This window comes from Lynx canadensis, chromosome C1 (genome assembly GCF_007474595.2).
Source record: "Lynx canadensis isolate LIC74 chromosome C1, mLynCan4.pri.v2, whole genome shotgun sequence".
Lineage (NCBI taxonomy): Eukaryota > Metazoa > Chordata > Mammalia > Carnivora > Felidae > Lynx > Lynx canadensis.
Genome location: NC_044310.1, coordinates 27,672,206 through 27,697,935, shown reverse-complemented (window position 1 = coordinate 27,697,935; position 25,730 = coordinate 27,672,206). Strand labels below are relative to the sequence as shown.

Here is a 25,730-nt window from a genome sequence, read left to right as displayed (position 1 = left end):
GTCATCCTCCCTTGTCCACAGGTAGGGTGTAAAAAGCATGGTCAGCATTCCACCACCTTCCCCCTTGCTTTCAGATCATTATTCTCCTGCCCTCACCAGCTTGGCCCTCCCCTAGTGAGGACAGACCTATAAGCCCAACACCACACAAAGCCCTGCACTCATCACTCACTGAAACTGACTGCCCAGTCACTCACCCATGTTCCCGGAGCATTGACATCCCTGGCTGGCTCTCCTCCTGGCCAGCAGAGTCCAGCCACCGTCCTGGGGAACGTGACTGCTCAGGGACACGCCTCATCCGGCACTCCAGACCCACAGCCCTGTGACTTTCATTTCCTCTTTCCATAGGAAACATGCTACCTGCCCCCAGGAACTCATTAGAGAAGGGGGAAATGCACTAAGTGCCTTACAGATGTTTGGTTTTAAAATAGAAGAGCGTAAAGAGGGAGGACACGGGGGTGGAGGCAGTCAGTTCTACCTCAGAGAATCAGAAAAGTTGGGGTGTCTGGTTGGCTAGTCGGTGGAGCATGTGACTCTTGATCTTGGGGTCGTGAGTTCAAGCCCCACATTGGACGTAGAGATTACTTATAAAAAAGTAATCTTATTACTTTTAAAAAAAGAAAGAAAGAAAAGTCTTCATAGAGGATCTGGTATCTTTTTTAAAAAATGAATTTTCACCAGGCCCATGGGAAAATAGGAGCGGGGTTAAGTGGACATCCGAAGTAGAGAACACCATCTCAGTAAAGGCATGAGGCACATACCTGTTTGGTGTATTTCGTGGTGCAGAGGCAGCGGAAGGCTGCAAGCATTTGGATATGGCAAGAACATAGGATTCAAGGAGGAACATGGCTGCAGAGAAGAACACGGGCCAACTGGACATTATCTGGCAGGCAGCAGAGAGTCACTAAAGCAGGAAAAGGACACAGCCTGATAGAAGTTTAGAAGTGTCTCTTCACGGGTGCCTGGCTGGCTCAGTTGGTTAAGTGTCTGACTCTTGATTTCCACTCAGGTCATGATCTCATGGTTCATGGGTTCAAACCCCACATCAGGCTCTGCACCGACAGCATGGAGCCTGCTTGGGAGTCTCTCTCTCTCTCTCTCTCTCTCTCTCTCTCTCTCTCTCTCTCAAAAATGAATAAACTTTAAAAAAAAAAAAAAAGAAGGGTCTTCACCGCAGAATGGAGGATGGCTCACAACCAGGTGAGGGGGGCAGGGAGGCCAGTTAGGAGGCACCTGCAGCGGCCAGGCCAGAGATGACGAAGGTCTGCACTGGGGACCAGGGTGGAGAGGAGGGGCCAGACACAAGGAGTAATTACTGGGTCTGCAGGGCTTGGTGACTGAATGCACACGGGAAGGTGGCGAGGAGAGGAACTCAGACGGCTGAGGTGGTGCCCTGGTGGCGTCAGTCGCTACAACTGGGAACACCAGAGGAGAATCAGGTTTGGGAAGACAAACGATGACCCTGTTCTGAGCAGGGTGTATTGGAGGTACATCCCACGGAACCCATAGGTAGACACGTCTAATAGGCAATGGGATAGATGCACCAAGTGGCCAGGGTAGGAGACCAAGTGGCAGCTTGAGATCTGGGCGCCATCAGCACAGAGGTGAACACTGAGAGTAGAGGAGGTCACTTGGGGGGAAAAAAGGGTGAAAGAAGAAGAGAAGGACAGGAGAGCCACACTTAACAGCTGAGGGCCAGCAGAGGGGCTGGGCAAGCAGACAGACCCAACAGTCCCATCCAGCCAAGGGCAGGTTGTCGGGTCAGACACAACCACACACTGGACTGAAGTGTATACATTTCAGACCTGCTATGACACAGTCAACCTTATTAGAATTAGGCTCACAGAGGGTCTAGCACATGCATATATTCCCACTTCTCTCTCCAAATTTTCTTTCTCCATGCTTGTATTCTCATCTCTTGGTCACAGAATCTTAAGGTTAAAAATTCCTTAAAGGTCTTCCAGCCAAACCCACAAACCAGGAGATCGTGACCTGAGCCAAAATCAAGAGTCAGATGCTTCACTAACTGAGCCACGCAGGTGCCCCTCCCATCTCTGCTTCTAAAGTGTCTTCACACCCACCTTCTTCCGGGCCCAGCTCCAAACCCACACTCACCCCTGCCCACTCCCATGCCTGTGGTCATTCTCCTCAGTGGGCTACTGTGCATATACCATCCAGCATATCCTGCTGTGTATTGTCCCCTGTTGCCATTGTACGCCCGGGTCCTGGGTCCGGTTGGACTGTAATCCTAAGAGTATTAGCTACCACGTATCGAGCACTTACTGTGTGTCAGACGCAGCGATAAGTGCTTTTTCATTATCTGATTTAGCAGGTAACACTTACCCATTGAATATATGCTATTATCACCCCCAGTTTGCCAAACAGAAAACTGATATGCGGAAAGGTTGTAGAACTTGCCCAAAACTCAGAGCCAAGGAGTGGCCCAGCTGGGGTGTGAGCCTAGACGGTCTAACATCAGCGTGCCAAACTGCCATCTTACACACTCTTACCCCTTTGCATTTTCACTGCTTTGCACACAACAGATGCTTATTTTTGATGATATTATGAATAAAATCTAGTCGAGTTTTAGAGTTTGAAGGGATCCTCGAATTTATCTCGTTTTACAGATGAGGAAGCCAGGATCCAATAGAACTGATTAACTACTGCAACCTTGATGGAGTTTCATCTGATCCAGACCTTGACACAAAGTATGCAAACCAGGGGGCGTCTGGCTGGTTCAGTTGGTAGAGCATGTGACTCTTGATCTCAGGGTTGTGAACTTGAGCCCAACGTTGAATGTAGAGATTACTTAAAAAAAAAAAAAAAGCCAACCAGGAAGTAGAAATCAGCGTATTGTGGTGTCTGCAGTCACATAAAAGACCTTCAGACTCCAAGGCCAACCGGATCCAGATCCACCTGCTTGGGCCCCTTTCCACCGGTCTAGCACATGGCCGAAAGCTCAGGCTCCAGAGACAGAAACACAAGGGTTGAATCTTTAGCTCTGCCCCTTCTGAGCTGGCTGGCCTTGAGAAAGTGTCTCAACCTCTGAGCTGCCAGTTCCTCATCCTTATTGTTCTCTTTGGGCAAGTCCCCTCACTCTGGGAACCTCAGCTTCCTCATCTTTAAAACGAGGGTAATACAGCTCACCTGGAAGACTTGCTGTGCGGCTCAAAAGAAGGTCTGTTTGGAAAAACACTGTAACTCAGCTAGTTACGCTGAGTCTTTCTCGTTGTTAGAAGCTCACTAGGTAACACCCCCAAGCCATTACACACTTTCCATCCTCAGAATGCTTATGTCTAGGAAAATATACCAAGAAAAATGACAAGAAGTGTATTTTTTCCCAGGTATCCTTATTTCTAAAGGACAAAGTTCAGAATTCCAACGGTCGCTTCGTGTTGCCGGTGTCCGGGCCCGTTCCCTGGGGAACTGAAGTTCCTGGACTCATCAGGTGAATTCTCAACAGTAATTGTCAGACCAACGTTTGGGGTGCCAGGAAACCCACATGCAGGCCACCACGTAGAAGGTGCCGGGTTCCTACCCACCCCAGCCTTCCGTCAGTGAAGCACAGCAGTTAGAAGGTCAGGTTCTCGGGGCGCCTGGGTGGCTCAGTCGGTTAAGCATCTGACTTCAGCTCAGATCACAATCTCACAGTCCGTGAGTTCGAGCCCCGCGTCAGGCTCTGGGCTGACGGCTCAGAGCCTGGAGCCTGCTTCCAATTCTGTGTCTCCTTCTGTCTCTGCCCCTCCCCCCTTCATGCTCTGTCTCTCTCTGTCTCAAAAATAAATAAAAACGTTAAAAAAAATTTTTTTAAAAAAAGATACATAAAAAAAAAAAAAAGAAGGTCAGGTTCTCATCCCAGCTAGGCCACTTAGCAGACACTTGAGGCCAACCACCCAGTTCTTCAAGATTCACTTCCTCATCTGTGAAATGGTTGCTGTGAGAATGAATAAGATAATAATGCTCTGAAGTGCTTACACAGCACCTGGCACCTCACATGTCCTTGGTAAATATTGTTATTATTACCTCAACCAGCATCTTTATCTTGAAGGAGTGCATGAATCTCCTTTTTGTCCTGTAGTACAAAGAATAAAGAAGCCTCCAGGACTACCCGAGCTTGGAGAACATCCCATCATGTCATACTTTGTATTGTAGAATGTTCGACAGCAAAGGCAAAGAAGTGAAGAAGGTAGAATTCAAGCATGGTGGAAACTATGTCACTGCACCAAAAGAAGGTTCTTTTGAACTTTATGGAGACCGAGTCCTGAAACTGGGAACCAATATGTAAGCACATTCTCCCTCCCCGAATGAATTCAAGTCTGAGGGAGGTCACTTCATTTTTAAAAACCTGCTTGACTTCCCCTATGAAAACCCCTGCTGACAAGTGAAATAATTTCCCCTCAGATACAGTGAATGCAGAGCCCTGACATTTTCCAAGGGCCCCCAAGATGCCCAAACATCAGGTAACTCAACAGGTTGAAAAATAAATAATTTTAAATAGCCATGGAAGAGCACTAGCCAAAACCCTTGTTGCCATGGAGATCCAGAATGGCGTGGCCTTCACGTACTGTTCACGTTTTTTTCAGTAATCTACATTACTTTGCGAGAAGAGCCATTTCCACCTAACTTCACAGGTATTTTTCTTTGGGAAGCCATGAAATCTGCGTGGTTGCTACCCACTTAGTTATATTCTGTAATCCTGGCACATTTCTGGATGCTTTTTAATGTCTCAGGATAAAAGTTAACGTGCTGTATTTCTGAGTTAGAAACAAGTCAGTGTAAAAGGGCTGGAAAGTGTTTTCACAGTTTTCTGTTGACACCAGGTACAGTATGAACCGACCGGTGGAAACCCATATGTCTGGGGCATCAAAAAACTTAGCTCCACGGACCCAGGTGAGCTTCCGCCCTCCTTATTCCTCTTCAGAGCTTATTTCTAGACACAAAAACCGGGATGGGGAGAAGGGTGGAAACTCTAGACTTCAAAGCCAGCCAGTGTTTCCCTCATTGTTTACACTCTTCTCAGTTCAGCCTTGCAAGCACAAAGGTTTTTAATTGTAGTTTCTCATGAAGACTTCCAGTGATCTGACTAATTAGGTAATTTCAGCCTTGGCTCAACCACCATAATTAAGCTGGAACCACACACCAGGACACGTGAAACGGCATTGTACCCGTGCCACTAGGTCTGTGGTTGCTGAGTCTAGCGCTCGTGTGTTCTGATCATTAAACCGTCCCTTTGCAGTGCTACCCGACATAATGATGTGGTAGCCCCGTTCAAAATGGGGTTTTAGATTCTCTGAATGCCATCTTTATAAATTTTCACAGCATTAGCTACTAGTGAGCTATAGGACAAATCATGAAATAGTTATGTGCAAACATTGAACGACTTCTGTGGGCTGGGAACCCAGGGACACAAAGCTGGCTTAGAAGGAGAAATGGGCCCACAGACCAAGGTGTCAGTATAAGCAAAGGCACCAAGGGACAAGAGAGCCTAGTGGTGTTTGGGGGGAGCGGGGAGGCAGCGTCTCTCCCACGTGGCTGGGTCATAACGCAATTGAGGCAGGTGGCCGGAGAGCCGCCCGTACCAGGACACTGGGGCCTGATCCCAAAGAGGCTTAAACAACTTGGACCTTGTCATTTAGGCAAGAGGCAGAGGGGTTTATCTCAAGCGAGAGAGAAGTCTACTTGAGATAATGGGCTGGTGGCAGAGCGACAAAAGAAAGGCAGAGTAGCGGACGAGGCAGAGCAGGGGGCGGCTGGGTTAGAGGAGCCGGGGTTGGAAGGAGGGGTGAGGGTTGAGCGGGGCCAGACAGCAAGAGGAGGGAAGGGATCCCGGGTGTGTTCACCACAGTCACCACCTGAGGGCAGTGTGGTAGCTCCGATGGAAGCAGTGCCCTTGGACCTGGAGCTTTTGCTGAGGCTACTTGTAAACTCAAGGGAACTAGACTGACGAAAGAGGAGGTAATGTTCTTCCTCTACAAGGAGGAAGGTCGTCTGAGGAGAACGGGGATCCTGGGGGCCCTCCGCTCATCTTGAAAGTGTGAGAATCTCTGGTTTGCTGCCTTGCTAAGGGTCCTTCTTCTTCTCATGTGGATTATTTCTGTTTTGGTTAAGCCTCTTTTCTATGCTTTGTTTGGGCACATTTCTTCCCCAGATAATGTAAAGAGTCATTGTTTTGCCTTGTTCTGTAATACCACCCTGGGTCTCTGGGGTCTCAGCAGGAAATGTGATCACCTTCATGTAACTAAAAATCATGAAATTGTTTCTGCAGGAAAACATTGCTCCAAACCCTCTTGCTAAAGAAGAGCTGAATTTCTTGGCCAGGCTGATGGGAGGGATGGAGATTAAGAAACCCAGTGGCCCTGAGCCAGGATTCCGGTTGAATCTCTTCACCACTGATGAAGAGGAGGAGTACGTTTTAAACCTGTTTCTTACAAGGCATATATAAAAATCCTAAGTGTGATAAGAACCAAAAAAAATGACCATTGTAACCAGTAACACTTAAAATATAGGTGTAAAGGTCACAGAGGAAAAAACAGCACATTCAATAACCTAGTTAAAGAAGAATCCACCAGGGACGCTTGGGTGGCTCAGTTAGTTAAGCGTCTGACTCTTGATCTAGGCTCAGGTCATGATCTCACGGTTCGTGAGATGGAGATCTCAGCTCAGGTCATGGTCTCATGGTTTATGAGATCGAGCCTGACGTGGAGCTCTGTGCTGACAGCACAGAGAAAGTATTCTGTCTCTCCCTCTCTCTCTGCCTCTCCTCTGCGAAAACACACACGCGCTCTCGCTCTCTCTCTCTCTCTCTCTCTCTCTCAAAATAAGTAAATAAACTTTCAAAAAAAGAAGAAGAATCCACCAGTATTAAATAGCATGCATTTTCTGGATTCATTCAAGAAATAGTTCTAATGTCTTACACAGCAAAGCATAGCTGAACAAGTATCGGAAGTCAAGAAAATCATAGTAAGAAAAATCTGTTAAGAAACCAGAGGGAAGTCAGAGCATGAGTCTTTGGGATATGGCAGCCTCCTCCAAAACCAGTAGGGAGAGTGATCCACCCAGATTTATACAAAGCTTCATAGTTTGTAGAGCACGCGTGCATCATTATCTCATGTGATCCTCCTTGCACCCAAGTATTTGGGATGGGAGTTGCCCTCTGTTCCTGTTGAACTAACTTCTTCCGTGCACTTCTGTGTGAGAGTCACTCTGGTGAGTGCTGGGGACACAAAGATAGAGCATAAGACCTAGAGCCTGTCCTCAGTAGCCCGCAGGGTAGGAGGAGAATGCACGCAGACACAAGTTAGTTCGGTGCCGAGTCATAAATGTTCTAATGGAGGACGTAGTGATTGACTTTGCACCAGCAGATGAAGGGAGTTGGCATCTGGGCTTGGTCTTGGAGTTTGCCAAGCAGAGGAAGGGGAAAAACATTCTGGCCAAGTTCAGTACATGCAAAGGCACAGAGACATACAGGGACTTGACTTTCTGGAGCATAGGGTACACTGCTTGGGGATAGGACGGCCAGAAAGCTGGAGGGAAACGGCAGAAGGTGAGGCAGAAAAAATAGGCTTCTAAATTATCAAGCGCCGGTGTGCCACGCTGTCGGGGAGAAAACCCTAACCTTTGACCCATTTCTCTACTATCTCATGCAGACAAGCAGCCCTAACCAGGCCAGAAGAGCTGTCCTACGAAGTTATCAACATACAAGCTACTCAGGTGTGTGCGGGCGATTGCACAAGCCAAACGTTAGTCCCCTCCTCACCTCCTAATAACCTTGAACTTCACTGGCCCTCCCTTCCCTTGAACTTCACTGGCCCTCCCTTCTCTCTAATCAGCATGTATCTAGAGCCCCTAGCCTGGCAATCAGGTGAGGAACTGACCTGCATCACGGTGGCGGGATGAAAATTAAACACCAGGTGCACAGAGAGGCAGTCGTGCTGACACGTCCCTTTCACTGCCTTCCCCTCGTGTTTCTCCAACAGGACCAGCAAAGGAATGAAGAGCTGGCTCGCATCATGGGGGAGCTGGAGGTCACGGACCAGCCGAGGCAGAGTGCCAGCAAGGGGGATGATCTACTTGCCATGATGGATGGGCTGTAGGTGTACTGGCCCGGGACCCTCGGCCCCCTGTGGGGCGGGCTCCCCAATAAGGACCCCAGAGACGCCTTGGGGAGCAACATGATGTCGCTGGTTTTCTTCGGAGTGAGCAGGTACCTCCCGTTCCTGTTTGTGTTGTAACTGAACTACACAAGTCTCCCTCAAGGAGCACAGTGTCTGGAAGGCACACACATACCCACGTTCTCACCAAAATATATTCTGCATTTTAAATTGGACCTTCTCCATTTTCTTCTGGTTTTATGGCAACCATCTAAAGCCATAGGGCCATAGGTTCAAGCCCCAGAGCCAGGAAGGGGGCGCACCTGTTGCGGCTCTCCACTGCGGCTTTCCTGTGGATGCCTATGGCTCACGGGCACCTGTGAATTGTCACAAAACTTCAGGGCGTCCTGGGATGTACTCTGCCTTGTAAGCGACTTTGAAATGGGTGGGGAAGGCAGTTGGGGCCCAGCTGAGACAGCCCTCCTCTGCCTGGCACCCCGGGAACCGTAACCTCAGAGGCAGAGTAAGTAAGGCCACTACAGGGAACACGCAGCTGGGCCCCCGCGCAGAGCATGTGGGTATCTGTCCTCCTCTGCACACCTCGCTATCCATATGCGGTGTGGGCGTATCCCATACGGAAGCGTGTGCCAAGGAAATAGTTTGCTTGGTATGTACTCTTCACCCCCAGGGTCTTCCTCTGCCGCTTAGTGTCCTTGCCTTCTAAAGACCCCCGGCACGATGTGCTGTGACACCCATCTCAGCTTCATCATCAGTGGCCGGACAGAGCCTTAAGTGAGTGGAATATGTGGGAGGTACACGTGGTGTGGCACTTTCCCTTTCATGTACCAGATGAGTTACTTCCCTTGGCGGGAAGCCAAGTCTAATTGAGATCCATGTAAAATATCTCAGGCCAGGGCAGCCCTAATTGCTTCAAAGAAGGAGCATTAGCCCACCACCACAGGCTCATCCTGGACCCAGTAACTGGCAGGCTCAGGGCCAGCCAGCATCCAGAGGTCAAGGTCCATTCAGTCCCAGGGAAGAAATACCCAGAATGGCAGAAGGCAAGAGAGAAACGGAGCTGAGCCAATCACTGCCTGAGATCGAGCCAGCCACAGGGACCACTCGGGCCCCTCCTGCCGTGGCAAGAGTGGAGGCAGACATAGTTCTGGAATGTGAGGGGCAGGGAAGCTGCCTTTAGCCTGCCGAAGGCATAGCTTTTGGGTACAGAAAGATAAATCACTAAATGAACTTAAGTTGCTTCCTACGAATGAAAGTTACACTTCCTTACCTACAGAACCCCCCAGAAGGTCCCTTGGGGAGGAGACGCATATCATGCCACCTGTTAACAGCTTACAAAGAGCCTTCTGTTTTAGCCTCTTTTAAGCACTCTGGCTACCAGTTGGGGCGGCCTGAAGGGGGGACAGATGAAGGGGAAGGCTCTTTCCTGTTCTGGGCCAGGCTCCCACCACACTGCCACAAACCGAAACTCCACGGCCTGCTCCGGGCCTGTCCTGGAGCCTTGGAGGTGGGCCACCAGCTGCTGAGAAGCAGCCACCTCCCTTCACCTATCCCAGAGCCATGCGGATGATTTCAAACGTGTCTGCTTCCTCAATAAATAAACAAGATACAGATCTCTGGTAGGGCAGCCTTGTGATGAGGCAACCTTTGCGTTTCATGTCTCTAGACTCGCACAGCTATTGAGAAAAACAAGTTCACTTGCGTGGTGGTTGAGGACATGCAGAGAAAGCAGGGGAGGCAGGAGGAGGCAAAGAAAACAGAAGACGGGGGTTGATCCGGCAAGAATGTGGACTAAGCACTAGCACTTCATCAGTGTTCATTTAAAACCAGGCCCCGTGTCCGAGGGTATCCTAACACAGTATTCAGTGTGCGTCAGGGGAAGGCGTCCCACGGTCAGAGTCAGGACACTGGGCTGTGGCCCCATCCCTGCCTCAAACTCACCATGGCCTCTGGGGCACTCACTCTCCCTGAGCCTCAGTTCCCTCATCTGGAAGAAAGAGAAAGAACTGGTTCACTGGCTTCAAGCTGGCGTTGAGTTTACAGATTCCTTGCCCCCGCCCCAGGTGGGAGCTGAAAACTGGAATCTATACGTATGCCACCCCCCCCCCACTCGATGCTTTGGGGGTAGATCTACTCTTCCAGCTCCTTCTGTGACCGACCTCCTCCCAGCTCAGCTTCAGCCTGTTCCACTCTTGTTCACATAGTGTCGGAATGCCCTACAGATTAGTAAGGCAAAGTTCTAGAAACGTCTTCTGAACAAAAGGTCTTTAATGGCTCCCAGAAGAAAGACGTAAAAAGTTAACAGTGAAGGGGGTAAAAAGGGGTGGGAAAGAGCATTTAGCTCTCAGTTCTAAGAGGAAAGTCACCTCACATGGTCCATGTGAGTATCTAACAATTCTTAAAGGCAAACTCACTTTTTCCAACCCCAGCATGGGAACCAGATCCTGGAGATCCCCAGGTCTAAACAAGGGCACGTTCCTGCGTCCACTTGCACCTGGTTTGTGGCCAGTTTACATCCAGGAGAGAAGCCAACTTAAGCCATGTGAAACCACAGGAAGAGAAATGCAAATTTTAGAAAATACACCTATTTACCATAGTGCCTAATCATAAAGACCCAAATTGTTTTTTTATTAAATATAATTTTTTGCCAAATTGGTTTCCATACAACACCCGGTGCTCATCCCAACAGGTGCCCTCCTCAATGCCCATCACCCACTTACCCCTCTCCCCCCACCCCCCATCAATCCTCAGTTTGTTCTCAGTATTTAAGAGTCTCTTATGGTTTGCCTCCCTCCCTCTCTATAACTCTTTTTTTCCCCTTCCCCTCCCCCATGGTCTTCTGTTGAGTTTCTCAGGATCCACATATGAGTGAAAACATGGTACCTGTCTTTCTCTGCCTGACTTATTTCACTTAGCATAATACCCTCCAGTTCCATCCACGTTGCTGCAAATGGCCTGATTTCATTCTTTCTCGTTGCCAAGGAGTATTCCATTATAAAGACCCAAATTAAAATCTGAAAACTAATACAACCTTTACGTATCCCTTACTCTCTTTGTTTTAGGTCCTGGGTAACTCCTCTTCAGCTGCCAAATTCCTGGACAGCTGACTGTAGAGGGGGTCAAAGGGAGTGTTTACCAGGGATTGGATTGAGGAAACCCGGTCACAGTTGGATCTTCCCCACATAGCTTTGTGATTCGTGTGAAGTAAATTCTCAGATCATAACTCACCCCTTTCAAATGAGAATTTCAAAATGCATTCCAATGGCCCATGGATTGTTTGATACTCTGGATTATTGAGTAATGTAACACTCCCCCCACCACACACACACACACACACACACACACACACACTCTCTCTCTCTCTCTCTCTCTCTCTTTTTGTTTCTGGCCTGTGGTGCTTCTGCTGACAAAAATAACATTACCTTCTCTGTTAGTTCCCCAAACCACACAAAATCCTAATTGCATTAGGCCTGGTGAAGCCACACAGCTGGCGTGGGCCCAGATGAGCCAGGAGCAGACCCTGGGCTCCTAAATCCTGGACATGCACATTTGCCTCAGATCACTCCGCCCTCCTTTGTCTTTACTAAACTCTCTAACTTCCTTTTGAAACACTGGGGCTATTGTTTTTTTCGGGTTTTCAAGAAGTCACGGTAGCAGCCAAGGACCTTCGACACGGGTTTTCTGGGTGTCCTAAAGACCTCTCGGCTTCTGTGACAGCTGCTTCCTGTGCCTTCCCTCATCTCTCCTCCCCACCTCAGTGCGCGTCTTCTATCTGTGCCCTTCTTCCCCTCAGTCACACCCAGCCTCCTTTCTGCACCTCAGACATGGGTCTGAACGGCTGCTGAGGACGCACCCCCAGCCCAACTGCTCCCACCCACACCCTGGGGCTCTGCTTCCCCAGGCTGTCCTAGTTCCTCTCTGCTCACTCGACCGACCGACCGTCTGTCCGCACTCCAGGCTTCCTGGCCGGCTCCCCTCCCCTCCTTCCTACATGCACCGGTCCCCACACAGACCCCTTCTCCCCTCCTCCAGGCTCTGCCCGCTCTGCCAGGTGCGATGGCCTTCTCTCCTCCCCATTCCCCTTGGCCTTTGGAAGGCTCTCGGCCCTGCTAAGCTCCATTTGCTTCCCAAAATTCTCTCCCCCTTTGGCCCCGGTGGCTCACATCCTACTTTGTGCCCACACTTCCCTTCTCTCCCTCGGTGGCTCCTGACGGAGGACTGCCCAGCATGATACAGATGCTGTTGCTGTGGGCATTTTTCAAAGGCTGTCGGAATGGCCAGGTCAATTGCCAGATGACCCCAATTTCACCCTTAGCCTCTCTCCCCGCCCCTCACTCTCCCCTCGCCTCCCCCTCCCCTGCCCCCTAGACCGCCCCCGCAGCACCCAACCTTCATTCTTCTGCCAAGCGTTTGCCTCCTTTTCTTTCCGAGAGGAGAGGCCGTTACTCTCAACTCTTACTATTGACTCACAGATCTCCGTGACCCCTGTCCTCGCCTCGGCTGCAGGTTCACTTTCCCTGAGATCTTCCACATCGCCTCACAACTCGGTGTCCAACACTGACATCTTCGCTTATTTAGTACATTTACTTCACTTTCTTTTTTTTTTTTAATATATTTTTCAATGTTTATCTATTTTTGAGAGAGAGAGAGACAGAGTGCGAGCGGGAGGGGGCAGAGAGAGAGGGAGACCCAGAATCCGAAACAGGCTCCAGGCTCTGAGCTGTCAGCACAGAGCCCGACGTGGGGCTCGAACTCATGGACTGTGAGATCGTGACCTGAGCCGAAGCCAGACACACAACCGACCGAGCCACTCAGGTGCCCCACATTTACTTCACTTTCAAAAGGCATAGAGAAACTTCTAAAATTAGATATAATACAGAATAGGACAGTTTTCCATAGAAAAGGACTAGAAGCAAGAAGTTACCAAGAACATCCGACCGCAGAGTCCAATGCCTGGCAGCAAAGTGAGCCGCTAGTCACCAGTGCATCTTCTGAGCACCGTAGAGGGGTTTTAGGGCACTGGGTGCTGAGCTGGAGCAGGTGACCTGGGAACTGCCCTCTTGGGATTCTGTGATTCTCCAACAATTGGAAACTGAGCCATTAACAGCTCATCTAAAGGGAACATGGGAATTCAAGGCTCCTGAAATGAACTCAATTCAAGTGGGCCCAGCACTAGTCTAGGTTTTGGGTTGCAAAACATTGAAACCAATTCTGGCTACTTAAGTAGAGAAGGAATCGACTTACAGGGCTCTGGGAACTCACAGTTGTCAGGAAGACTGAAGAACCAGGAGAAAATGGCCAGGAAACAAGGGTAAGCAGGCAGCAGAGGAAAGGACGCTGGCACCAGCAGCAACCCCAAGAATGAGGACTGGACGATGCGTAAAAAGTCCATGCTGGTTTATGTCACTTGCTCCAGATTTAGAACCTGGTAACGCCTGAGTTTAGGTCATCAGCCCATGCCATAGCCAACAAGGATGAGAGACAGTATCTGGCCCTGAAGTCATCTGGAGTGGGAAGCCAAACCCCACTCAAAATGCATAGCATGCCTGATTTCCCCAACTGTGGGGAAAGGAGTTTAGTGGCTGAGTAGCCAAAAAATGGGATCTCCCCCACAGGGTCATTCCACCATCTCTCTAGATAACCAGAGTTAAAATATAAATCATTGAGGGGTGCCTGTCTGGCTCGGTCAGAAGAGCATAGGACTCTTGATCTCAGGGTCGTGAGGTCAAGCCCCACAATGGGCATAGAGAGTACTAAAAAAAAAATAGACTTAAAAAATTTTTTTTAGTCATCGATTTCTCCTCCTCCCACCCATACTCCAGATCTAATCAGCCTCCAGGGAGTCTTCTTATTCCATTCAGTCTTTAACATTCAGCACTTCGGGGCGCCTGGGTGGCGCAGTCGGTTAAGCGTCCGACTTCAGCCAGGTCACGATCTCGCGGTCCGTGAGTTCGAGCCCCGCGTCGGGCTCTGGGCTGATGGCTCAGAGCCTGGAGCCTGTTTCCGATTCTGTGTCTCCCTCTCTCTCTGCCCCTCCCCCGTTCATGCTCTGTCTCTCTCTGTCCCAAAAATAAATAAACGTTGAAAAAAAAAATTAACATTCAGCACTTCTTTCCATTCCAACTGCTGCCATCTTCATCCAGATCCCTATCACCTTCTCACCACATTCATAAAGCTGGTGTTCCTCATGTAACTCTGGTTTGTAATGTGAAGCATTTGGGCCTCCTCAGGCTTTCTCCCTGTCTCAACACCCAGGAGACCAGTAGGGGAGAAAGTAAGATTTACATAAATAAGGGTGCCTGGGTGGCTCAGTCGGTTGGGTGTCTGACTTCGGCTCAGGTCATGATCTTGTGGTTTGTGAGTGCAAGCCCCGCATTGGACTCCGTGCTGACAGCCCAGAGCCTGGAACCTGCTTCGGATTCTCTCCACCACCAACCCCCCCCCCCACCCCGGCCAAAATAAACGTTAAAAAAAAATTGTTTTTAAGATTTACATAAATAAGTATGCAAGTCTGCATACAACAAGCAAACATACAGCAAGCAATATGCTATAGGGGTTAGGAGTGAGACATCGCTCCCAAACAGGGTTATCGGTGAAGACTTCAGAAAGATACAGCACTTGAACCAGACTTTGAAGTAGGGATTGGATTTAACATCCAAAGACAAGAGAGGATCCCAGGCAGATGGAGCAGGATAGCAAAGGAAGAGGCAAGAGTTCAGGGCTTGTCTGAGTTGCTGAGCGGCTAGGTCTAACTAGAAAGGAAGACAATGGGCCTCAAATTGTAGTGTGCATTGTTGGATGTGCAGATTCCCGAGCTCCACTTCTGATTCTGTGAAACAAAGCATTCCATTAAGGCAAGTTGTCCCCATACCACACTTTAGGAAACACTGGTTGGAGGGTTTGAGTAGAGAACCTGAAAAGAGATCCAGCTGGAAGGTGAGGTGAAATCAAATCAATGTCAGCACTGGAACCTTTATTCTGTTAATTAATCAAAAGTTTTCTTAGCAGGTAAGTAATATCATAACTGTGCTTTGAATCTGTTGGCAAAGATCATGAGACACACAGGCCAGTAAGATGGTTTTCATAATGAATCAAGTGAGAGAAAGTGGGTCTCAACTAGGATGGCGGCAGTCAGAATAAAAATACAAGTGAGGGGTGGGAGACGCACTTCCAAGAATTTGCAGGGATCAGTGACTGACAGGTGTAAGGAATAAAAAAAATGATCCAAGTTATCATATTTATGCGAGGTGGTTGAATGGCTGAAAACTGGTGGTAGCAACCACAGAAATAGAAAAATTCAGGGCAACAACTGATTTGGGAAGAACTTGACAAATTTATCTTGTAGACATGCTGAGTTTCAAGTACCACTAAGACATGGGGGCATGAGCAACAGACAGCTGGAAAATGGAGTTTCATAGAGTGGACTGTGCCCGTGATCTAGACAAGAAACTCAGCACATAGTAGTAGACAACATGGATAGATGTGACCACGTCGAGGGTGGGGCTGGGAATACAGCCCAAGAGAAAGCACACGTGTTAGGAAGCAGGAGAATGAAATGGGGCTTAAAAAGAGAGGGAGAGAGATGGGAGAATAAACAACCAGAGATCCATAAAACCAAATGATACAATGCCCCCCGTGGGGGAGGAGGGGCGGAATACCAAGGAAGAGAATGGACAATATAGTCAAGCACTAAGAAGGATCATGAAAGTAAGGACTAAGGAGAGAAAGGTTCTCCTTATAAACCATCAGTAACCCCTGCCAGAGAAGTCAGTGGAGTCTTGGAAGTAAGCCAGATCACAGAGTTGAGTGAGAGGATGACAGCCCTAAGACAGAGTAGCGATTCTCAAACTTTTTCGAAGTGTGAAATAAAATTATAATATTAATTCATTGTAAAAGAACAATAATAGACCCATTAACATATTTTTGTATAAAAATGACTATTTTGCGGGGGGGGGGGCGCGCTGGGTGGCTCAGCCCTTTAAGTGTCAGACTCTTGATTTCAACTTAGGTCATGTTCTCACGGTTCATGAGATCAAACCCCACGTCCGGCTCTGTGCTGAAAGCACAGAGCCTGCTTGAGATTCTCTCTCTCTCCCTCTCTCTCTCTCCCTCTCTCTCTCTCTCCCTCTCTTTCTCTCAAAAATAAATTCATTAATTAAAAATAATTTTCAACTGTATTTTCAAAAAGAAAAAAATTGATGGGAAGAGTCACATTGTGCTGTGTTCTTGCAAATCTCTTTAATGCCTGTCATAACAGAAGTCAGTTAGATTTTCATATGTGTTTCTGCGTTCAGTCCCTTGCAATACGTTGTTTTGCTTGAAGTGCATGCAGGAAATCCAGCCTCACCAAGATAGGAAATTGGACAAAAGATTACACTTAGAGAACCACGGGTGTAGGGGCCTCCTGAGAAGTTCCTTGTGTGGAAGATTAGGAGAACCAAGAGCAGCTTGCATGGAGGAGGAAGGCAGTTTCTATTTTTAGGACAAGAGAGACCAACTGTGATCCTTGGGAGAAGGGGAAGGCTTGTGGGGGAGCTGGAAATCAATGAATGAGAGTGAAGGACTGAAACAAGCCTACACCTTAGGGAGCCAAGTGCTTTCATGTATCAATGAAGGTCAATTCTCCGAGATTGACATCCTTTTTTTTTTTTTTTTTTTCTAATGGGGAAATTAAAGCTTTTACCAAATGACCTCTGAAAAATGTAAATCAGATCATGTCACCCCCACTTTGATACCCCATCAACTGCACTTGTAGAAACTGAGGCACAAAAAGGATAATTAACTTGTGAAAAGTCAGCAGGGAGCAGATTTGAAGCCAGGCACTGCGGCCAGAGCCTGCACTCCTAACCGGGAAATCCAACCCCTTACCTTGGCTTACAAAGCCTTAAATGCTGAAGCTCTTGCCTTCGTCTCCCACCTCTTGGCATACTACTCTCCTGTCTTACTGGCTTTTCCGTTTTTCCAAATTGGCGAGCGCCATTTCCCCCAGGTCCTTTGCACAAACTGCTCCCTCTAATTGAAGTGCTCCTCTCCTAGTTTTCACAAGGTTGGCTTCTTGTCATTGATCTCAGCTCAAACGTCACCTTCTCAGGACACCCCTGACCTTCCGATAAGAAGCCACCCAGGACTGAAGGACTCTTATAATTTTCTTGTTTTGTTATGGACGCCCACCCTCAAGTAGTTTTAAGGGTTTCCAGATCAGGGGGCTTGTCTCCTCGGTCACCGCTGTTGTGTCCAGAGCCTGGGAGGAAGCCTCAATGAACATTTGTTGAAAGAATGAATGACTCCCGGGGAGGAGAGACTCCCAAGACGCAGGCCCACAGTCGCCCGTGCGCGAGCACGCCGCCCGCGAGGCAGTCTGGGGATTGTAGTTCCGAGCGCCGCCGCAGTGGCGCGGGCCGGCGCAGGCCGCGCTCTCTATGCTCCGGGAGGACCGAGCGGCCAGGCTGTTGCCATGGCTTCCTAGTCCCGCCGCGGGAGGGAGGCGGCCCCGCCAGGCGCTCGCTAGCTTCGGCAACTAAGCCGACCGGGAAGCGGAAGGAATCCGGCGCGGTGGGTCCCGGACCCCGGGGCGGAGCGCGGGGGCGCCCGGAACCCCGGAGAGCGGCGGGGAGCGGGGGAAGCGCTTCCTTCCCGATTTGCGGAGTAGATTCCATCTCCCCACGCCCACCCCCACTGCTCCGTGAGTAGAGGTTCTTCGCCGTCCCCATTTTCCCGATGGGCCAACAGGCTCGACGAAGCCAAGCGGCTTGCTCGAGGTCGCCCTCCTGGGAAGTGGCAGAGCCCATCCTAAAGCCCAGGACTGCCTCTTTGCAGTCACCGGGCAGCCCTAACCCTCGCTTGGGCGCATTCTGGTGAAGCCTGCGTGGGGGGTCGTTACACACACACCCCCGGCCCAATCCCCCCATCGGTGGTGTGGTCTGGCTTGCCACGCTTGATGCTGTCCTGCACAGCCCGGCTCGGGTTTGAGTGAGGTCGTAAGGAGGAAGTCCCCACCACCTCCCACTCAGGGTCTGAAAAGAGGGGATAGACGAGACAGTCACGTTGATACAACATCAGGGCGTGTTGAAAGCAAAGTACGTTCAGTGAGATTCTGTTAGCCTCATTTAGCCTGTGGTTTCATAGATGTGGAAACAGGTTCAGAGACATGAAGTAACTGCCCTTGGTTTACAGAGTTTGTAGGTGCAGTGAGGATTTCAATCTATTTTTCTCTGCCTTCAAAACCTATGTGTTTTATATGCTGCCATGTTTTTGGTATTGTTCTTTTTCAATTTACTTAAATGGTGGCTGCATGGTGTAGACCAGTCATTCAGGGAGCACAGGCCCCAGACCAGCAAGTCACTGTTAACTAAGAACATGTTAAAAATGAACATTCTTGGGCTCCACCTCAGACCTACTAAGTTTGCAAGTTGGGGGGGGGGGGGGAGTCCAGCTTTCTGCATTTTAACATGTCCTCAGGTGATTCTGATACTCACATTTGAGAACTTCTGGTGATTCATGCAGGGGTTATGATAAAGTGCAGATTCTTTCTGCAGGTCTGGGGACAGACCAGAGATTCTGCATATCCCTAACACGTGCCTGAGTGATGCTGAGAGTTCCGGTCCACAGACCGTATTTTGAGTAGCAAGGGTGTAAACGACATTTAGAGCAGCAGTTCTCAAACTTGGATGCACGTGAGAATTAGTTGGGGAGCTTTGAAAAAGAGGATACCTGGACCCCACCCCTGACCAAATGAATCAGAACCTCTGGGGTGTGGCAGCAGGTAAAAACTCACCAGGTGACTCTAACATGCGGCGAGGTTTGGGGAGTACTGGTGTGGGGTTTGGAGTCAGGCAGTCGTAGATTTGAATCCCAGCACCTCCGCTTATCAACCGTGTGACCTTAGGCAAGTCACTTAACGTCTCTTGGCCATATTTTCCCTACTTATGAAGTGAGTAGGAGTAATTCTTGGCCTCGCCGGGTAGCGTGAGGCTTCTGTGAGATGTGTAAGGCACCTGGCATCGAAGGGTGTTCCACAGACACAGAAACCGGGGAGGTAGGCAGACTTGCAGAAGTCTGCGCTGGGAATTACGCGTAGGACCTGTTGGAGGGGAGTTGGCGACTGGGCCCGCTCGCCTGCTACAGCTCCCGTCTGTGTGCTCCTCCTCCCGCAGCCAACAGCCCTCGGTGTGGAAGAATGGCCGTGAGCCACTCGGTGAAGGAGCGGACCATCTCTGAGAACAGCCTGATTATCCTGCTGCAGGGCCTCCAGGGCCAGGTGACCACGGTGGACCTGCGCGACGAGAGCGTGGCCCGCGGACGCATAGACAACGTGGACGCTTTCATGAACATCCGCCTGGTCAATGTCACCTACACGGACCGCTGGGGGCATCAGGTCGAGCTGGATGACCTCTTCGTGACAGGCCGTAACGTCCGTTACGTCCACATCCCGGATGATGTGAACATCACGGCGACCATTGAGCAACAGCTGCAGGCCATCCACCGGGTGCGCAACTTTGGCGGCAAGGGCCAAGGCCGGCGGGAATTTCCCTCCAAGAAGTATAAATGAGCCGGCTCGACAGCAAGCCCCCGTCCCCACTCAAGTTCCCCCGGGGTTCTGCCGAGCCAACCGCCTGCGCCGCCTCCCTGCCCAGAGCCCAGAGGGCGCGCGGGGCCAGCCCAGAAACGGGTGTCTCTGAGAGACACCCCTGTCACAGCTGCCTTTCGCAGGGTCCCATCTCCTAGGCCCCCCCTGGGATCCTGTCTCTCTGCCTGTGGCCTTGAGGCAGGGGACATTGATCACCTTGTGATGATTTGCATCAGAATCTGATTTACTGATTTAGGGAATCTGCCAAGTAGTTTCCAACCCTCTCCCAGTGAGAGTTACCAAGTGTACTTAGCCTGGGCCACCCCTCAGTGTTCCGGTTTCCCACAGTTGTTTTTCTTTCTCATAAAACTTGGATGCAAACAAGTCCATGCCGCGTGCTTCCTGTGACGTGTGCTGGGCTCCGTCTTGTCCTGCCTAGTAGGGCAGTGGCGCTCACACTTGCAACAGATTGCAATCACCTGTCCCACCATCAGTTCAGATTTCATTGGTATGGGGTGTAGCTTCTGAGGTGATACTAATAAGCAGCAGGTTTTGAGAATTGTAGGCAAGTGCTTCAGTCTGGCCACATGGAAGGTGGCTTTTTCGGTGCAGATTCTCTGTTGAGGAGGTTGTTCGTCTCATTGCTCTTTCCTGAGGTAGAGAGGTTGAGGGAATCCTGGGCCCTCCCCTCAAGTGTGGCAGCTCAGCCAACAGCAAGAGATCAGGCTCCAGTTCTGAGAGTTTTGGGGTCCTCAGGGAAGAAGGGGTGCTCAGGGGTAGAACCCAAGTCTTTGTTGTAGCTGCCTCGCGGCCATACCAGCATGACCACAGGCAAACGACCATCTCAATAAAAGCGGCTGTGTCCTCATCACATCTCCACAGAGCAGCTGCCGTGTGCCAGGCCCTCTGCTGAGCACACATTGTCGAATAAGATTTGGTCCCTTCCAAAGAGGGGCTTACAATCTAGTGGAGGAGGTGGTCCAGAACCACGAGATGAAATCCAGCCTGAGAACCTGCTGCGCTAGAGTCCTGAGTAAGGCAGGACCTTTGGCCTCAAGATGCTTTCATTTCTTTTCTTTTTTTTTTTTTTTTTTTTAATTTTTTTTCAACGTTTATTTATTTTTGGGACAGAGAGAGACAGAGCATGAACGGGGGAGGGGCAGAGAGAGAGGGAGACACAGAATCCGAAACAGGCTCCAGGCTCTGAGCCATCAGCCCAGAGCCCGACGCGGGGCTCGAACTCACGGACCGCGAGATCGTGACCTGGCTGAAGTCGGACGCTTAACCGACTGCGCCACCCAGGCGCCCCAAGATGCTTTCATTTCTTGAGGGGGACTTGAGAGGAGCATTCACTTGGGCACTAGCAGCCCGAGGGCCCTGCATTCACGTTCTCGCCCAACGTGAATCAAAGTGTCGTCCTTGGACCGCCTCATCAGAACCAACTGGGATGTGTCTGGAAAAGCCAGTTTCCTGGCTCCAATCTGGAACCCAGGGATCTGCCTCAGTAACATCCACACAGCCACCCACCATGATTCTTCTGAATACTGTGTATTTCATTGCCTGGAGGTCCCAGAAGTCCCCAAGACTTGACCTTTGCCTTCGGGAGAGCACAGTGGGTCCTAGCAGGGAGAAAACAACTGTTTCCAGGCCCCGCTGACGGCTAGAGTTAAGGGGAGCGATGCCACAGGGTGACTGCTGCTAAGAGAAACCAGAGGGCAGGCACGGAAGGGAGGCCCTCGCTGTGGAAATGTCTGTGTACTTGCGGGAAGCGGGGGAGCCACCCCATCTGGAGTAACGAACTGGCAGGGAGTCCCACAGCGGCCCCCATTGCAGACGTTTCCCACATGTCTGCAAATGTTTCCAAACTTGAAGAGGGCTCATGCTAGGAGTGTGGCCTGGAGATGAAGGAGAAGTCCAGCTCTTTTAAAGGGTGTGCCGGGACTTCTGCAACCTCGGCAGAGCAAGGAGGATCCCCCAGGCCGGGGAGGGAAGTGGGAAGGACAGTTGAGAAGAGGGGCTCAGGCTGAAGCCCTGTGTCCTCTTTCCAGAAGCGTCGTGCGCCAGACCCCGATGGGCCCTCCGTTGTCCCCAGATGAGGTGCTGGAAGGATAGATCAGAAGGAGGGGAAATGGGCCTGCTGAGACACGCTCGTGCTGAGCCCCTGGGATAGGGCACAGCGAAGTCTTTAAGCCCCGAGGATATGGGTCTCCTGGCATCTGGTCCTGGGTTGTCGGGGGGAAGGCTGGAGGGAGGGAGGTCAGTGCCCACCGGCCTGTGGCAAGCCGAATTCCCTAACTGCTGCCCACCCTTCGTGCCACAGGTATCGCTAGTGACAGTGCCAGCTACTGAGGGAACATCAAGACAGACAAGGGTCCTGCCCTCAGGAAGCTGACATTCTAGACGGGGAGACTGACAATAAAAAAAGGAAAAATTCTTACAGTTGTCATGAAGGAACTAAACAGGGTACTTGAGAGAGAACACGGAGGTGGTTTTATTTTGGAAAGTATGGTCTGAAGAAGCAAAATGTAAACCGAGAAGGAGACTGCCATTTCAAGAGCCAAGGGAAGGCAGGGGAAACTAGCAGTGCAAAGGGCCTAGGTGGGAACGCTTGGGGGCTGGGGGCAATAACAGAGCACCACTGTGACTATCGGAGGGGGGAGAGGCAGGTGAGGCTAGAGAGAGGGACAGGGCTGGGGCATGTGATACCAAGCCTTGTGGGTAAGGAGTGTAGCTGGTTCCAGTTTCCCGTGTGTGAGAAATAGACCTTGAATTTTTCCTAATTCAACGGAGTTCCTATGTCACCCCATTCAGCCAGAGTGGCAGAAACTTAACTGCGGTCGATTCAAAGTTCTCCTCACTTTCCTTGGAACTGGTCGAAAGTTAGGGCATTTCCTCTTAACGTGCCCAACGTGGGAAAGGCGGTCTGGTCTGGTACTCATCCAATCACACATCCACTGAGATGTCCTCATTTTCTCCTGGTCCTTTGTCATCAGTCTGCTAAGGCTACCACCAACCCAAAGACCCCTTCAGGAGTCACCCATACCCCTCTCAGCATTCAGAATTTTATTCTGCTTTTCCCAGGAGATTCTTAGGCCCTTGGGCTAGATAGGCCCTGTTTGCCCAAATGCAGCACACAGCTGTTTCTTCAGAGGGTTTTGTTACTTCCTGGCACTCCCCCCAGGAAAAGAGCACAATTCTTCGTGCTCCCCAGTCCCTGAGACCCAGCTGACACTGTCCAGCTGAAAGCTGAGGAGAAGCTTGTCTGTTCTCAGGGACCACCCTAAGTCTCAAGTCTCCCACATGCCCCTTGCTACAGTTTTCTAAATTTGTACGTGCACAGACATTCTCCCATTCCTCCCTGAAGGCTAGGCTTTCGGAATTCAGAAGCTAAAAATGAGCTCTGCATTCTGTTGCATCCTTTGTTTCCCGAAGCAATGAAGGCAGAGCAACCTAACTATCTGCATAAGGAAAGGAAGGGACACCAAGGAAAAGATGAAAAACCCATTTCCAAATGTTGTCTCCCCCTTGGGTTTGTGTTGCTACTCATTGCTTCTTCATTCAAGCACGTGCAAAGACCAACGTGGGGGGCCCAGCTGATGACTGAGCCCCCAGGAATTCTGAGTGCTCAGGGGGGCTGGCGGGTCCCCACCTCGCCCTGCCTTCCTGGAAAGAAGAGTGCAGGGTGGAAGGGTCTCTGTCATTCGGGGCAGGGGACTGCCAGGGTGGGCACACTGCTTGAAGTTCAGATCTCCCTGGGCCCATACAAGTGACAGAGCACCACCGGCTGTCAGCTGGCTGCGACACGAAGAGAGCATCCAGCTCACTGAGTTCCATCCTCAGCTGTCGGGGCCCCGAGGCAGCAGAGGTCCCTTGAGCTCCTGTCAATGTTCCAGAAAGGACCCGGAGAAACAGCACATGGTATGTGAAGGGTGACCAAGCTGGTATGCTCTCTGCTTCAGGCTGGAGTTACCCCGATCACAAGCCCTAGCGGCTGTAACATGAGGTTATAATCAATAAAAAAGGAAGAAATGACTTGATGTGGGTTTAGAGGAGACAAAATCTTACCAGATATGAGGCTCATGAGGGAAGCTTGATGGCAAGAAGACTGGGAACCACTGACCCAATTCAACTCTGTCATCTTACAGTTTAGGAAACTGAGGCCTGGTTTCCCCAGGGGGAAGGGGAAGGGCTCTCCCCAGGTCTCATGGTGAAGTGAATGGCTGAACGTCAAGATGGCCATCATAAATAGCTACCGCTTGCTGCTGATTGTGGGCCAGGGCCTGGGCTGGGGGCTGCAGGAGGGCAGAGCCGTAATCTGTTTGGTCCCCCTGGGTCCCTGCCATTTAGCTCAGTGCTCTGCACATAGCAGGCACACCATAAATCTTCGTGAAATGGAAGAGTCCTCTCCTTTCATCATTACAACAACTTTGGAGGTGTATATTAATAGTTTCATTTTACAGATGAGCCAACAGGCCCAGAGAGGTTACGTGACTCACTCAAGATCGAAGAGCCAGTGACCAACACGGTGGGGATTTGAACCCAAGCCTGTATGACTCACACTCCGTGATCTTGACTACTGCATTACACTGTTCTGCTTCCCACCACTCCCGACATCACACCGATGGCAAAGATAAGCAGTGTCTCCACTCACCTCAGTGGTGGTGCCCACCGGGTGTGGTGCTGGCATTCAGAACTTGTCATACCCGGGCCCTGGGGCTTGGCCATAAGGAGAAGCCAGAAGCCAGCAGTGAGTAGGGTTCGCTGGGTTACAGAAGCCTGTGGAAGCTCCTCAGGGTTGAAGGTTTCTTCCTCTCCTTCTGTGATAGGCAGATCCGCCTATACCTCGTCAAGCAACCATCTCTGCTGTTGTGACAGGCGTCACTTTGTTATGGCAGTACCATCTGCCAGTATGCCCAAAGTTGGAGAGCCAGCAGGCAGCAGGAGAGTATGTCACCGTGTGTGTGTGTGTGTGTGTGTGTGTGAGAGAGAGAGAGAGAGAGAGAGAGAGAGAGAGAGACAGAGAGAGAGAGAGATGCAGCAGTCTCCTCATGTTGGTGGTGTCCTGAAATGAAATATTTTTCATTTCCTCTGGCTGGCACCTTTCATTTCTATTCATTACCTCTCCTCCCCTCTTTTTCTTCCTTCTCCTCCTCTTCTTTGTTAAAATCCTATATTTTGAAGCAACTGAAGGTCTGGGGGGGGTTGGGGGAGGGGATGGTGGTGTCAGCTCCAAGTGATTCATCTAGCTGATAATTAGAGCCCTGGAAAACCCAAAACTCACTCAATTCCTGGCAGTCAGGGCTTCCGGAATCCCTAGGCATTTCCCTTTGTCAGGCACAGAAGCTGGGGGGCTGTGGCCAGGCCTCTTTGTACCTGACTCAGTCCCGAACTTTACGGAAGCCCTGTAACAGAAGTGAGTGTGAGCACTCTTGCTGGCCAGGTCCTGTGAGAAGCTGTTTCCATACTCACTGAATCTTCTCAATGATCCTGTAAGGCGTTATCCCTATTTTGACAGTCTGAGAAGGTCAAGGAACTTAACGTGGAGTCACTCAGCTTGTGGGAGATGCAGCAAGGACTCAAATCTAACCCTTTTGGAATCTGCCACACTTGGTTCAAATCACAGCCCTGCCATTATTAGCTATGCGCCTTTGGACAAGTTTCTTTCCCTCTCAGAGCTCTAGCTGCTGCATCTGTAAACAGATTCCCAACACTGATGTCTCTAAAGTGCTGTAACACAGCAGTGGGAGCTGTTTTGATTCCTGCTGTCACTTAGCCCCATCAGCTTAGTGGGCACCAGGCATTTAGAGACAAAGAGACGGACAGGAGAAAGCAGCCAGACTCAAGTCACATCACCTCTCATGTCCTGGCACTGCCTATGTGGAGACGACAAATGCATATCCATGTGCACCTGGCCACACGCCCCTAAGAAAACCCAGCAGTGCACACCGGCTTGGACACATGTGCCCACACATGGATACAGAGTGCCCCAGGAGACAGCTGGAAAGACACCCACGAGTTAAGACAGTCACATGCGGCCAGCACTCTGGCTCACACCTCTG

The 25,730-nt window shown here is 50.3% G+C and overlaps 2 protein-coding genes across 7 annotated transcripts in view; both read left to right on the top strand.

Moving 5' to 3' along the window:
* Positions 1-10,757, top strand: part of OSCP1 (organic solute carrier partner 1) — a 29,948-nt gene extending 19,191 nt beyond the window's left edge. For 2 of the 3 annotated variants that reach the window (XM_030326337.1, XM_030326338.1), the window contains 6 exons: positions 3,342-3,445; positions 4,150-4,278; positions 4,818-4,887; positions 6,263-6,402; positions 7,644-7,707; positions 7,974-8,323. In XM_030326337.1, the coding sequence (XP_030182197.1) occupies positions 3,342-3,445; positions 4,150-4,278; positions 4,818-4,887; positions 6,263-6,402; positions 7,644-7,707; positions 7,974-8,090 (624 nt within the window). In that variant the 3' untranslated portion in view covers positions 8,091-8,323. Of the gene's footprint in view, positions 1-3,341; positions 3,446-4,149; positions 4,279-4,817; positions 4,888-6,262; positions 6,403-7,643; positions 7,708-7,973; positions 8,324-10,563 lie in introns of those variants that run through there. The other variant, XR_003971001.1, reaches the window with a different exon arrangement.
* Positions 8,112-20,058, top strand: LSM10 (LSM10, U7 small nuclear RNA associated). 4 transcript variants are annotated; one of them, XM_030326341.1, is made up of 2 exons: positions 8,112-8,200; positions 19,259-20,058. In XM_030326341.1, exon 2 carries the CDS (start codon positions 19,282-19,284, stop codon positions 19,651-19,653), a length of 372 nt encoding a protein of 123 aa, XP_030182201.1. In that variant the 5' UTR covers positions 8,112-8,200; positions 19,259-19,281; the 3' UTR covers positions 19,654-20,058. The 4 variants fall into 4 exon arrangements, with proteins under 4 accessions (XP_030182201.1, XP_030182199.1, XP_030182202.1 ...); XM_030326339.1 differs by lacking the exon at positions 8,112-8,200 and adding an exon at positions 17,505-17,787; XM_030326342.1 differs by lacking the exon at positions 8,112-8,200 and adding an exon at positions 17,571-17,657.
* Positions 20,059-25,730: the final 5,672 nt, after the last annotated feature.

Coding starts and splice junctions, on each gene's coding strand:
- LSM10 (XM_030326340.1), top strand. CDS start 18,837: ATGAATCAGAACCTCTGGGGTGTGGCAGCAG. Junction 18,868..19,258: donor CCTCTGGGGTGTGGCAGCAG/GTAAAAACTCAC, acceptor CTCCTCCCGCAG/CCAACAGCCCTCGGTGTGGA.